We start from the raw sequence: 14,914 nt of genomic DNA, 5'->3' as shown, positions 1-14,914 counted from the left end.
GTATTTAATCACATTCAACTCTTCCCCTTTTAATTAATTCTGTGATTGTTTATATAGTGGCCCACGGATTTCATCCGTAATATTCCATAAGTTCTTGAAGGACCAAGGTGCTTCTCTGTTTCTTCACCTATAAAACATAGGGGTTGGACTAAATGATATCCAAGGTCTCTTCTGACTCTAAATCTGTTCTATAACTATGTTTGATCTTTCTTATCTCCCTTCAAGGACCCTGTATATACATACAATACATGCTCAACAAAGACTTACTGGGTTGTCTTTTTAAAACTCCAATTATAACCTTATTCCAGTGTGATAATTATAAATAGTTTAGAAAGGAAAGTTTCCCATTGATTATTTTCACTTTCTGAATGTTATCTTTCATCTTAATTTAAAAGCTAAAAACACATTCACTTCAAGTCACATAGTCAGATTTTACAAGTTAACAGAGCTCACACTTCAGTACTAAAAACTGCATTTCTAGCTTCTATTTTGTAGGTAAGTATTAAATGGCACTAACTCATTTTGTTTGCAGGAAAAAAATAACATAACGGTTGGAGAAACATATAAGTGTTTTCTCACTATCATGTAAATAATGCTGAAATGAAAAAAAAATTTGATGAAATCATGATCGTGCTCAGATCAAGTACTCCTTCCATGTGCAAAAATTAACACATTCTCATCCTGCATGATTCTTATTAATGTTTATCTATAAATCTTCCATCGAGGAGCCATCAAATGTACCTTCCTCTAGTCTTTTAATATTTTGTTGCTACATAACAGGCTGCACATCACATTGCTGCACATTCCTCCTAACTTGATATCACTTGATTAACTGATAATGGATCGTAGGGTTATGCATTTAGAGAAAGAAGTGATAACTCTAATTTTACAGATGAGAACCGAAGGCCAAGGGAATTCCTGACCAAAGTGACAAGGGGATGTACCTGAAGTCCGTCATGATATCTTTGATCTTGCACCCATCCCCCCTATTAAGAACAGCTTTCTGTTACTAACTAAAACTGTGATTCTTCTGACACCATGGTGTCTTCATGAGATGCATATTAATACTGCATTCTTGGGGAAAAAAACTGCTGTTAAGTATTAGGACTTTTAAGGTAACAAGGAGTCAACGAAAATGCTGCACAGTTTCCCTAATGTGAATTCCCTTGTTCAATTCCGGGCCCAGCTCATCATATAGTGGCCTATCCAAGGTATATGCAAAAATGAAGAGAGTGGCCTAGTCATCCTCCAAGACACTTTTTTCCACCCATTTGTATTTTACTAGTTTAGATGGTTAGTCTGATCTCTTCTGAATGGCTGTGTAGTTTGTTGTGGAAGCTGTGAAATGTTTGAAGTCTTGATGTCATCAATACAATATCATCTGCAAAGAGGAGCATCTTTAGAACACCAGTGTCACTTGGGAAAACCTCTTCAGCGAGAGCATCCTCTATTGTAGTGTGTGTTTGTGTGTGTGTGTGTGTGTGTGTGTGTGCGCACGTGTGTGTGCGTGTGTGCGCGCGTGTGTGTGTGTGCGGTGTATTTGTTATGAATTTCACCTGATTTTGATACTTGAGAGAATACTGAACTTAGATTGCCTCTTGTGGCAGACTCTTGCATAATTTTAACACATGCATGGAAAGCCATTTGTATGAAGAGGGCTCTTAAGGAAGCAGTTTGCTCTAATGACAGACAGTGATATTTGAATACTCTCCACATACTTTAAATTGGGTAGGGGGGTTTTATCTGATCTAAACTGAATTTATATGATAATTAACAATGTCCAAATCACACAGTCCTTTGAAAGTCCTAAAAAGAATTTAAGTTTTAAATCCATTTCTATTTATGAGACCCAGGTTTGAATTCTGCCTGTGAAACATAATAATTACATTATCATCAATGAGTAACAATACCTCTGGAACTTAATTTTTTGATCTGCAAAATGAGGATGATGATATGCCTGCACAATGTGTCTCTAGGGATAGCTGTCAGTTTCAATGAGATAGTGTAAGAAAAGTATTTTTGTACATGTCAAAATGTTGTAAAAATTTGGCTCTATCCTGGGCTAAGTCCTTAGCATGACCCCTAAAACCCAGCAAAGCTCAGTCCTCCCTCCCTTCCTCTTTCGCTTTCTTCTTTCTTCCCTCTGCAACCCAGTCACTAGTCAGCTTTGCACCTCATATACAAAGCTCCACGTTCTGCCTTCAGGACTTGGCACTGGGACGCTTATGTAGACTCAATACCTCCTTCTAAAAAAGCCTTTCTCGAATCTCCCAACTGACAAGCGTCCACTTTCCTCAAACTTCTTTGCATTTATTTTGTACACATAAATGACTGCTGTTGATATTCTATACAGTCTCTCTTTCTCTCTCTCTCTCTCTCTCTCACACACACACACACACACACACACACACACACACACACACACACACTCTTATGTTGCTGCTTCTATTTGAATGTAAGGTCCTTGAGGACAGGAACTGTTTTGCTTTAGCTTTTGTGTTCCCAGCTACTTAGTATATAAGAGCTAAATAAATAGTCATTGATTACTTCAATAATTCAAGATTTGTGATTTCATCAGAGTGGGTACTTCTACCAGTAAACCTTCTAAGGCTTAGTAGCCAGTCTTCAAGAATTATGCCCCACTCCCCAAATTTAATATCCTGTAGTTATCTTGGTAAAATAGAGAAAATAAAGGCTATAGTAAGAGTGTTGTGAGGTACAAATGAAATAATTAAAATAATAATATAATATAGAGTACAATAAAATTTAATATAATGTAATATAACATAGACACACATAAATGTGTTCAGTTGTTTCAGTCATATCTGACCTTTTGTGACCCCATTTGGGGTTTTCTTGGCAAAGATAATGGAGCAGTTTGTCATTTCCTTCTCCAGCACATCCATAAATACAAAATACATATGCTATTTTGCCATTTTTAAAGTCCTAATTAAGGGCCAGTTATTATCATTATTGTTAATATTGTTTACTTATAAATAAAAAATAGGAAAGCTATTCACTTACCTTGTATGACATGCGAGTTGTCTTTCAAAAAGAAGTTATACAGGTATTTTGGAATAAAAGCGGACATACAAGCATAAGCAAGAGCTAAAAATTGAGAAAAGGCATATAATAAATTAGACAAAGGGACATGAAAGAGGTCTAGCCCAGAGAAGTATTGCACATAGTCTACATCTATTTGAGAAAATCATTTGATAAAGTTTTTCATGTTGTTCTTGGGGGAAAGAAAGAGCATTAGGCAGATTAAGAACTTGTTAAGTGACTGAACTCAAGGAGCAGTTATTAATGGTTCTATCAATTTGGAAGGTCACCACAGAGTGGCCCAGGAATCTGTACTTATCCTGGGGTTATTTAATCTTTATACCAATGATCTGGATAAAGTCCAAGGTATAATATCTTTCAAGTGTGGATATGACATAATTGTGAAAAAGATAGGAAACGCAAGAGATGACAGAAATTGCAACCAAAAAAGAACTTGACAGGCTTGCTCTGATGAATCTAATAAGATAGAATTTAAAAGAGCTGAACATAATGACTCACATTTGGGCTAAAAAAATCAATTTCATAAAAAACAAAAGTTGCTGGAAAGATGTTCATCTGAAAAAAAAACTTTTAAAAATTGTTCTCAACATTTTATTTCAAGTTTTGAGTTTCAAATTCTATTCCTTCCTCTTGTCTCCCCTTTCTGAGATGGTAAGCCATCAAATATAGGTTACACATATGCAAGATGGAAAATGCTTCCATATTAGTTATTCTGTACAAGAAGACTCAAAAGAAATAATGAAAGAAAGTGAAAAATAGTATGCTTCAGTCTGTATTCAAATAACATCAGTTCTTTCTCAGGAGGTGGATAGTATGCTTCATCAACAGACCTTTGGGATTGTCCTGGATCATCGTGGTGCTGAGAATAACTAAGTCATTCACAGTTCTTCATCAAATAACATTGCTATTACTGTGTACAACATTCTCCTGGTTCTGTTCAATTCACTACGCATCAGTTCATGCAAGCTTTTCCAGGTTTTTCTGACTTGAGCTGCTTGTCATTTCTTATAGCACAATAATATACCACGGCTTGTTTATAGCCATTCCCCAACTTATAGGTATCCCTTTGATTTCCAATTCTTAGCTATCACAAAAATATTTTTGTACAAATAGGTCCTTTCCCCTTTTTTTGGTATGTCTTTGGGATACAGACCTAGTAGCAGTATTGCTGGATCAAAGGATATGCACAGTTTTATAGCACTTTGGACATAGTTCCAAATTGCTCGCCAAAATGTTTAGATCAGTTCACAACTCTACCAACAGTGCATTAGTGATCCTGTTTTTCCACATTCCCTCCAACAGCCAACATTTTCCTTTTCTGTCCCATTAGCCAATCTGATAAGTGTGAAATGGTACCTCAGAGTTGTTTTAATTTGCATTTCTCTAATCAATAGTGACTCAGAACATTTTTATATGACTACAGATAACTTTGATTTCTTCATCTGAAAACTGCCTGTTCATATCCTTTGATCATTTATCAATTGAGGAATGACTGGTAATTTCATAAATTTGACTCAATTCTCTCTATATTTGAGAAATGAGGGTTTTATCAGAGGATACTTGTTGCAAAAATTTTGAAAAGAATATCTTAAGATTTTAATAGCTTGCAAATTTAATACCAGGCAACAATGAGATAGCAGTAGACAAAAAAGCAAAGCAATCTTAGGTTGACAAAGTGAGGTATACTATTTAAGAGCAATGAGGTGACCATAGTTGCACTGTATTTTGTCTCGGTCAGACCATAACTAAAGCACTGAATTGAAAACTAAGAAATCAAATTTGTGGAAGGTCATTGTTATTCTGGATAGCATCTAAAGAAAAGTCACTAGGATGGTAAACATCCTTCAGATCATGTCCTATGAGGACTGGCTAAAGGAATTTAGGGACTGTAAGCCTATGGAAAAAAGAGAAGATTTAGAAGGGAACATGAAACTTGTTTTCAACTATTTGAAAGTTTATGGAGTAAAAGCAGTTGGCAGAGAGGACAAAACAAGTGACAACGGGTGAAAGTTGAAGAGAGGTAAGTTTCTGATTTACAAATGGCAAATTTCCTTACATTCTGAGCTAGCATGGGCCAAGTGTTTTCCCCCCTTATTGAAAATTCTCCAGGAAAAGATGAATGATCACTTATCAGGTTTTGCTCACATACATGTTACAGTAAATGGCTGCTGAGATCCCTTCCAACTGAGATTCTGTGAAACACCTAAAAGCTTTCTAGGAAATTAGGCTCTGCACACAGGTTCCTACTCAAAAGGCCTATTGATGAAATGGCATACTGCAAACGTTTGAGAGTGTAGGCCATATTCTCCCATGAGTTTTTAACTTTCTGGTCAATAACAAAGGGTCTTAGGCAAGTACAGTAATTCTATCAGGACAGTACAGTATTTTAGAGGAAAGTGCCACAGTAATTGAACAACAGCTTTCAATCTGGCATTACGGGTGAGACACTTGATACAAATGTATTAAGAATTATAAATACATTATTCAAAACATAAAGATGCTTACCTTCATTGTTGAAATTTAAATATAGGAATGGAGCACAGAGAGAATCAAGGCCTAAGAGGGAAAAGAACACTCATAAATCTAGTCTGAAGGAAGTACAGGAATATATACTTAACCTCTTCACCCATACTTACTCTACTGAACAAACACCCCTCATAGCATCCAACCAGAAAGGCGTATTAGCTCATGATTACAGTGCTGAAAAACTCTTCACTCTGCCTGGAAAGGAATCTTCAATGCAATTCACATTTATTAAGTGCTTACTATCTGCAAGGCACTGCAATGGGCACCAGAGACACAAAAACAAGAAAAAACAATTTCTGCCCTCGAGGGGCTTATGTTTCACAATGGAGAACACTATATGTGCCCCAATAAATAAATGCCAGCTCACTTATGGAGGGTGAGATACTGACTCTTGGGGTGTAGGGTACATCAGGAAAACCTTATGTATAAGATGAAACCCAGTTGACACTAGTGTTCCTCAGGGGCAGCTAGGTGGCACAATGGATAGAGCACTGGCCCTGAAGTAAGGACGACCTGAGTTCAAATCCAACCTCAAATACTTACTAGTTGTGTGACCTCAGGCAAGTCACTTAACTCTGACTGCCTCCCCAAAAAATATACTAGGGATTGTAAGCAGCAGAAATTAAGAAAGTCTGAACTGTGGGCATGAAGGGATAGATAGCTTGTGCAATGTTTGGGAACATGGCACCACCCTAGTTCTGGCCCTCATCCCCTCCTCTACCCCAAATGACTGCAACAACTTTCTAGTTGTCTCCCTGCCTCAATTATTCCCGTCTCCAATCCATCCTCTACTTAATTACACAAGCGATTTTCCTAAAATGCAGATCTGACCCTATCACCACTTCCCTTATTCAATAAACATGAATAATTCCTTGCTACATTTAGAATCAAATATAAAAGTCCTCTATTAGGCATTAGTTCCCAGACTTCTTGTACTTTACACACTCTAAGATCCAGCTACACTCAACTGTGATCATCAACGATAGCTTGTGCCAAGTTTAGGGAACATGGCACCCCCCAGCTCAGGTCCACCTCACCTCTCCCCTGAACAATGGCAACAATCTTGGTGTCCCTCCATTTCTTCACCAGCCTTCCCTCTGAAACTACCTTTCCTTTACACTGCATGTAGCTTGCACATAGAATGTTTTGCATGCTACATCCCTTATTAGAAAGTGAGCACCCCCAGAAATGCTGCACCCCATCTTTGTTTCCTCAGTGCTCAGAACAGTGCCAGGAATACAGAGTAAGCCTCTAGAAAAAAGTTTGTTGACTGACTGAGAGTTTGCTTAGAATGTAGGAACTATGTCTTCCAAGAGGAATGCAATTAAGGAAAATAATAACCACATATGAAATACAAGCCACTCAAGGTAAGGCGAAGATGTGAAGTGTGAGAACTTGTTTCAGCAACAGGCTAACATGTGGAAGTTGGCTGGCCTTCACTCTTGGCAGGCACTACAGAAATGGGGGACAAAAACTGAGCACAGAAGCCGGGGCACTTGGAACGATGAAACAACAGGGGAATTTCATGAACACTAATATTTGTATGGTGTTTTAAAGAGGGCAAAGTGCTGTTACACTAACAATCCGCTGAGCCTCACATCCACTCTTTACAACAGGCATTACAGGTATTATTATCTCCATTTTACAGATGAGGACAGAGGTTCAGCAAAGGTGGGGCATACCTATGATCCCACAACTAGCAAAGGGCCTGGCACATGGAATACCTCTGATAAATGCTTACTAACTGAATGATATCAGTACTACTCATCTGGGATAAATTTGAACCCAGGACTTCCCGATTCATAAGAAGGCACTTTTAGGTTGCTGTCCTCAAGGCCACTGCTTCTGACAAACATGAATGGAATAACTGTGAAAGGAAATCATCTTCAAACAATTTCCATATACGCACTGAAAGAAGAAAACTAAAGTCTATTGTTTCGCAGTAGAACGCATTAGTTCCCTCTTCCTGCTTCTCCCTGTTCCATCAGCGTTCTGTTTGGCCTCCCCAGCTCACCGCTGGCTGCGCCACTGACACTCCACACCTTCCTGACTGGAGGGTGCACAACCAGCTTCTCCCAAAGCCTTCCTTCAGAGCTCAGAGGCCCCTCTCCATTCCCCATTGGCAGCTCTGCAGGGCTCAGCTCCAGTAAACACCGTGGCCCTACGTCTGGTATCCCTTGGTTTCCAACCACCCCCACCCCCTTCCCTATCCCCTCGATCCTCAGTCTCCTTTCTGTGTTTTCTTTCCCCTCTGATTACAAACTGTTGAGGGCAGAGACTGTCCTTTTTCGTGCTTCTGTCCCCAAGACTTAGCACATGCCTGACACACAGCAGGTGCTTAAACACTCATTGAACTGAATCGTATTTCCCTAACGAAGCTGCTTGTTACTTGTTCCATAACATGCCGCGCTGGCACGTGCTGGGCTACTGACCAAAGCTTTCACACACTGGAGGAAAAGTTCTTAAAATGAATTCTGAAAAAAAATATGGCTTCTCCCATACTCACTGGAAAAGTCATAAATCTGCTGTTCCAATAAATTCTGAAACACTAGGATCTTAGTTTCCAAAGCTGCCAGTCATGCTCTCCACTACCGCTGCGGCCGCCTTCTCCTGGAAATGCCTCTGCTCCTGCGTCCCCTCCTCCAACTGGCGAGTTCCTGCCCAGCGCCCCAGCCAGCTGGCCTGCTCCTGGATCCTTGGCCTAGAAGCCTCATCTCTCCCTGGCTTTCCCCTTCCTCACTTTTCAGCTCTTTTCTGGGTTGTTTTCCCCCATTAGAATGCAAGTTCCTTGAGTAAGGACTGTCTTTTCTTTTTTACATTTGTATTTCCAGCACTCAACATAATGCCTGGTACACAGTAACTGCTTGATAACTGCATGCTGTCTCTCTCTTCCCGCTTTCCCCCCTCTATCATCTGTCACACTTACTACAAAGCTTTACAAGAACAGCTAACATACAGCATCGACTCCCTTACCTTGCCAGTACACAAGATCCGGATGGGAAACAACCCAAGCCTTTAATACGCGCCTAAACTTTGCATGGCCTTCAGGGGATGACAGCAGCTCATCATACTGATGGCAGCGTGGAATATCCACTTCAATCTGTAAAACAGTCCATCCTTGGGGTAGAATTAGGCTAATCACAGTGATGCTTAATAAACCCCCCAACAAGAAAAGGAATGTGTTTTTCAGTAATGTGTCATCTCTGAGAAACAGAAAAAGTTAATATGTATGGCTTTGTTACTTAAATACTTGAAGAAATGAGACCTACACTTAGGAGACAAAACGGAAAGCCCTACATTGTGTTCTGAATGTTATAATCCCATCACACCTAATTATAACTGTCTGCCAGTAATACGGACACACAGTACCACTATAATGTGTGTAAAAGCATAGTTTTCAAGTTCTTTTCTAAATAGAGTAAGACTCTTTAAAGTACATAACTTTTAGGGAAAAAAATAACCAATTCATTAATTTGGACATTTTTCCCTGGCTTAGTTCTGAATACTATAGAAGCCCTTGGTTCCATGAGTTTTGCTTGTGTCTGACTGCTATTTTTTGAAGGAGATTTTTTCTTATACATTTCTAAGACTTGAAAACGTGGCAGAAATATTCCAGATCCTGTATGAAGAATAAAGCCATACTTGTCGGTCAGTAGGAATTGGAGTGTCTTTATCGATGGCATCATATTTGGCATGAATGGCGCCCTGAAAATAAAAAAAAAGTACTATTATTTCCAGAAACTTTTAGTCAGCTACTAACATATGGATGGAAGCTATCTTTAGGAACATTTAAAAGAGGTTTCTCAAAAGCATATTACAGCACACATGTGGGAGCCTGCCCCTGTGAACACAGCAATCACCACTCCAAACTCCATAAAACCCAAGTGCAAAAACATGTTAGACTTTGCCCACAGGTACAAATACCTAATCTTGACAAGTGACTCCAACCTAAATTCAGACTAAAGTTTTTCTCAGAACCTGAACAGCCCATTCCATGCTTAGATTAGAGTCTGTCTGACCAAGCATGAAATAATGCTAATGATTAACTATGACAGCAGGTATATTTGAGGTAGTGGGAGTCAACAGAAGTTTAGGGAAGGAACCAGACTGACAGCTATTTGGATCATAAATTTAGATTAGGAAGAGACCATAGAGATCAAGGAGTCCAACTCCCTCATTTTATAGATGGAAGAAAGTGAATCCCAGAGGTGTTAAATGATTTTCCCAGGGTCACGTAGCTCATAAGCAACCAAAAGGAGAACTTGAATTAGGTTTTTCCTGATTCCAAGATTCCAGGGTTCTATACACTTAACACCATGTTTGTAAAGATTAGAGGCTGGTGATGTCCACCACGGGGGTGCAAATTAGGTAGGAAGAGGGCAACCAATGGGTCTAGTAAGAAGTCAACACAGGCAGGTATGCAGGGTGATAGGAAGACTGTCAGAGAAAGGTCTGCCTAGGAGTTGGTCCATCACTTTGACTCTCGCCATTTCCTTCTGATTCCTAATAATTTTTCCCTAATATTTTTTTATTTCATTAAATGTCTTAATTACATGCAAAAATTTTTAACATTCATTTTTAAAAATTTTGAGTTGCCAATTCTCTTCCTCTCCTCCAGCCTCTTTGAGAAGGCAAGCAAATTGATAGAGATTATACATGTGAAGTCATGCAAAATATATTTCCATATTAGCCGTGTTGTAAAAGAAAACACAGACCAAAAAACCCCCCAAAACCCCAAATCAAGTAAAAAAAAATGCTTTGATTTGCATTCAGACTACATCAGTTCTTTCTCTGGAGGTGGACAGCATTTTTCATCATAAGTCCCTCAGAATTGTCTTAGATCAACGTAATGCTGAAAATAGCTACATCTTTCACAGCTATCTCTGTACAATATTGCTATGCTGTGTAAAAAGTTCTCCTGGCTCTGCTCACTTTACCTTGCACCGGTTCATATGAGTCTTCCCAGGTGTTTCTGAAACCACTGTACCTGTTATTTCTTATAGCACAATAGTGCTGCATCACAATCATGTATCACCACTTGTTCAGCCATTCCCAAATTGATGGGCATCCTCTCAACTTCCAACTCTTTGCCACCACAAAAAGAGCTGCCTATAAATATTTTTGTATGTATATGTCTCCCCCCACCCCCTTTTTTTCACTTTCTTTGGGATACAGACCTAGTAGGGGTGTACTCACAGTTTTATACCCCTTTGGGAATAGTTCCAAATTGCTCTCCAGAATGGTTGGATGAGTTTACAATTCTACAAACAACGTATTAGTGTCTCAATTTGTCCATATCTCCTCCAACATTTGTCATTTTCCTTTTCTGTAATATTAGCCAATCATCCTGATAGATGTGAGGTGTTGCCTAAGAGTTGTTTTAATTTGCATTTCTCTAATCAATAGTGATTTAGACTATTTTTCCATATGACTCTAGATAGCCCAACCGCTAACATTAAAAACAGCCTTGAAGGATGCATGCCGCCTCTCATCTCTCCATTAACATAATGAAATCACTGAAACACTGAAAATGTATGAGTGCAACCTTGCCTAATGTGAAATGGACCGTGGCAGAAGAGATCCAGTCAAAGACATAAGAGAACTAATCTGGGAACAAGCAGATTTTGTACGGATTGTTTCACTAACATAACTCTCAGCATTATTTTAAGATATATAGGATTGTGCAAATACATGAAGGATCTGTGACTTCAGAATAATAGGGAACCCCTGGTATGGAAACTCCTTCCATCAACACAAATCACAGTCCCTACATAATATAATAAAGATATAAAGAGTTAATTGATTGAGAAATTGAGTGACTAGCTCAAGGTCTCACTCCTAGTTAGTGTCTGAAGCAGGGTTTGAACCCAGATCTTCTTGATTCAAGATCAGCACTATGGCCTCTATTTACAGATAAAACTTTTGAGAAAAAAATCATTAAAATATTCCATTTAAAAAAAATTACTATTTTCATAGAATCTTAGATTTAAAGCTGGAAGGGGCTTTGGAAGTCATTGAATCCAATCCCCTCATTTTGCAGATAAGGAAACTGAGCCTGAGAGAGTTTAAGTGACTCACTTGGAGTCACAGAACTTATATAAAGATCTGACCCAGGTTTTCCTAATTCCAATATACCACAATGCCCATCCTAAAATGGAATCAAGATTTTTTTTTTGAATTTACACAATACCTTCATAAAAAAGTTCAGCGTCAGAATAAATTTAATTAAAGGATTCCAGCATAACTTTGATTTTGTTACTTTTCTAATAAATTGTTTTTTCCCCTAATTTGGCTTAGATTAATCTAATCATAAGTAACAGACATAAATGCAACAAACTTAAATAAGCTGCCAACAAGCTCTCTGTTCTGGTATTTCAGTGTTCTCTTGTAATAACTTGAAATGGATGGAATACAAGCAGTCTTTTTATTCTTCTCCTTTATCTTTTCCTGGTATTTCTGATGAGTCTTGATTACTTACCTGTCTCTTTTCTCTTTTATTCTTACCTCAACTCCCAGGAGGGCAGCCCAGGTTAAACCTCTCATGAGTGGGGGAATGTCAACTCTGGCTTCCTTCCAGATTTGATTTTTTTTGTATGGATAAGCCTATGGAATGAAAACATAAAAAAAAAACAAAAAAGGTTTCAAATGACCAAGTTCTATCTTTCATCCAAGGCAGTTCTGAAAACACATGCTGACATTAACCTTCCGCAAATCCCTTAGTGTTTGACGATGCCACTACTGATGTTAATACCCGTGGATATTTATGAACCAAATAAAGAACCATGTGTGACCAGATCAGAAAGGTTTTTGCTGTCCTATTCTTATACCTCCTCTGTATGATTTTTGGTACTTTCACTGTTTATCAGACAGTAGATATTTAATAAACATTTGTTGAATGGAATCTGAATTGCATGCATAGTCCTGTAGGAACAAGGATAGATGGATGGCAAATATAAAGAAGGTAGAACTAGGAGGCAAAATTGATAACAGGAGAACATTTTTGCCATGTATAGGCAAACCTCCTACTTCCACACATAACATTTTATCTTCTTTCTCCTTCTGTGCCTTTGTACAGACTGTCCCCCATATCTGGATATGCTACTTTCTCACTTCTGCTACTAAGGATCTCTAACTTCTTTCAAAGTTCAGATCAAATGCAACTTCCTCTTCAAGGCCTTCCCTGATTGCCCCAAGGGCCACTGCCTCCACCACCAAATTTCCACAGAGCTATTTGATATGTTTTTGCATATACTTATTCTGTATATACCTTTAAGTTTATGTGTCATCTTGTCCTATAGAATTTTAAACTCCTTATAGGGGCAGCAATAATTCCACTTATGTCTTCAAAACCCCACTGCCTAGCCATGTCTTTAGAACTTACATTGCCCAGTATATAGCAGGTGAGTAATAAATTCTAGTTTCAAGAAACTATATTTAAATCTTGGCTACATCCAATCACTGTACATAGGTACGCTACTTTTTGTAACTGTCTTAATGTACTCAAATTTTCCACTTGGTCTGGATCTCTTGTCTGATACTACCATATTTTTAAAAAACTGTACTTATCGGATCACCTTAGTAGAATATAATCTCCTTGAGGACAGGAACTGTATCATTTTTAATCCTTCAGTATTTGACCTTCCAGTGAATATTCTGAATTAATTTCTTTAAGTATTGACTTATTTGTTCTCCTTGCTGTCCAAGGCACTCCCAAAAATCTTCTCTAGCACCACAATTTGAAAGCATCGATTCTGTGTCACTCAACTTTCCCAGCCATACATGCTACTGGAAAAACCATAGCATTGACTCTAGGGACCTTTTTTGGCAAGGTTATATCTCTGTTTTTTAGCATGCCATCCAGACTGGCCATAGCTTTCCTTCTAAAAGTGTTTTTTTAATTTCATGACTACAGTCACTGTCTAAAGTGATTTCTGAGGCCAAGAACATACAATCTGGCACTGCTTCCATTTCCTCTCCCTCTACTTCCCAGGAAGTGATGGGACCAGTTGCTATGTTCTTAGTTTTGCTGAGGTCAAGCTTCAAGCCAGCTTTCACGCTCTCTTTGTTCACCCTCATCAAGAGGCTTCTTAATTCTCCTTCACTTTCTGTGACTAGAGCGATGACATTTTTCCTCATTAATAGAAGGCAGTGGATGACATACTGCTAAGGCTAACTCCTCATCTCTGGCTTCCACAATACTACTCTAAAGTCCTTCTGCCTCTCCTATCTCCTCCTCTGTCTGCATTAGCAACTCCTTTAGACCCTCCCATACTTTAACTCTAAGTACTCTCTAAGACTGTCTTTGACCCATTTAAATCCCACAGATTCAAGTAGCACCCCTTGGAAAAGACTCGGAAGTCTACATCTCTAGCCTTGATTGTTCCTTAGCTACAACTGTTTATATGTTCTTTCTTGCTTAGAAGACTTGTTATCTCAAACTCATCATTTCCTACTTCTCCCAGTGTCAAAAATGTTAATAATCTTCTGGTTATAGAGTTTCCCATTCTTGGAGTCTTTTCATGCCCATCCTTTTCATTTTCACAATCATAATAATAACATACTCAAATTAATATATCAATTGAGGGGTGAAAATGTGTCCTCCTCATAACACCTTTCTCAGGTATGCAGTCCAAACGCTATCTTGCAAATGTGGAAGCTGTGGATCCAAAAGCTTAAATGACTTGGTCATAGTCACAAAGCTAGTTGAAGGCATAATTCAACCAGGTCTCTTGATTCTAAATCTTGAGGCTCTTTCCGCTCTAATAATGCTTCGCTGTCTAACTAATCTTTGTCAATGTTTCTATCCAGAAGTTTCTCCCTCTCCATTCTCTGTGCCACCAAATCCTGATTCCTCCATCTCAATCAATCCTGCAGGCTAAGTGTCCTTAGACACTTAGAAAGTTCTCATGACTTCCATCAAAAACTCACTACAGCTCCCAAAGGTACACCAACCTAACTGCTCATCTTTCCCACTATTCCCCAACAATGTCCCATGAACACATGATGAACCTCTTTAAACTCATATGTTTTTGCTCAGGTTTCCTTCTCTCCACTCCACCTATCCACATCCTATCCATTTTTCAAGGACCAACCCACATCGACCTCTTCTCTCAGAAGTCCAACCTCTTTCTGATCTCTCCCTCTTCTGAAATCTAAAAGTACCTGTAAGTATTATATCAGATCACAAATTCCTTGGAGGGTAGGTGCTATGTATTTTCTGCACTGGCTAGACAAGTTCTATGAACACAGCAGGTATATAATTGCTTCATAAATAATTAATAAGCTTAAGACCATCTTCATTAGTGAAATTGTTTTGCCACCTGTC

The 14,914-nt window shown here is 38.6% G+C and overlaps 1 protein-coding gene across 8 annotated transcripts in view; it reads right to left on the bottom strand.

Moving 5' to 3' along the window:
• Positions 1-14,914, bottom strand: part of TBCK (TBC1 domain containing kinase) — a 259,980-nt gene that overhangs the window by 148,727 nt on the left and 96,339 nt on the right. For 5 of the 8 annotated variants that reach the window (XM_072625035.1, XM_072625034.1, XM_072625039.1 and 2 more), the window contains exons 15-19: positions 12,094-12,192; positions 9,169-9,294; positions 8,563-8,689; positions 5,569-5,619; positions 3,025-3,108 (exon numbers count right to left, since the gene is read on the bottom strand). In XM_072625035.1, the coding sequence (XP_072481136.1) occupies positions 3,025-3,108; positions 5,569-5,619; positions 8,563-8,689; positions 9,169-9,294; positions 12,094-12,192 (487 nt within the window). The remainder of the gene's footprint in view (positions 1-3,024; positions 3,109-5,568; positions 5,620-8,562; positions 8,690-9,168; positions 9,295-12,093; positions 12,193-14,914) is intronic. The other 3 variants (XM_072625037.1, XM_072625040.1, XM_072625038.1) reach the window with 2 other exon arrangements.

The sequence above is a fragment of the Notamacropus eugenii genome, chromosome 7 (assembly GCF_028372415.1).
Source record: "Notamacropus eugenii isolate mMacEug1 chromosome 7, mMacEug1.pri_v2, whole genome shotgun sequence".
Lineage (NCBI taxonomy): Eukaryota > Metazoa > Chordata > Mammalia > Diprotodontia > Macropodidae > Notamacropus > Notamacropus eugenii.
This window is presented reverse-complemented; position numbering and strand designations above follow the sequence as displayed.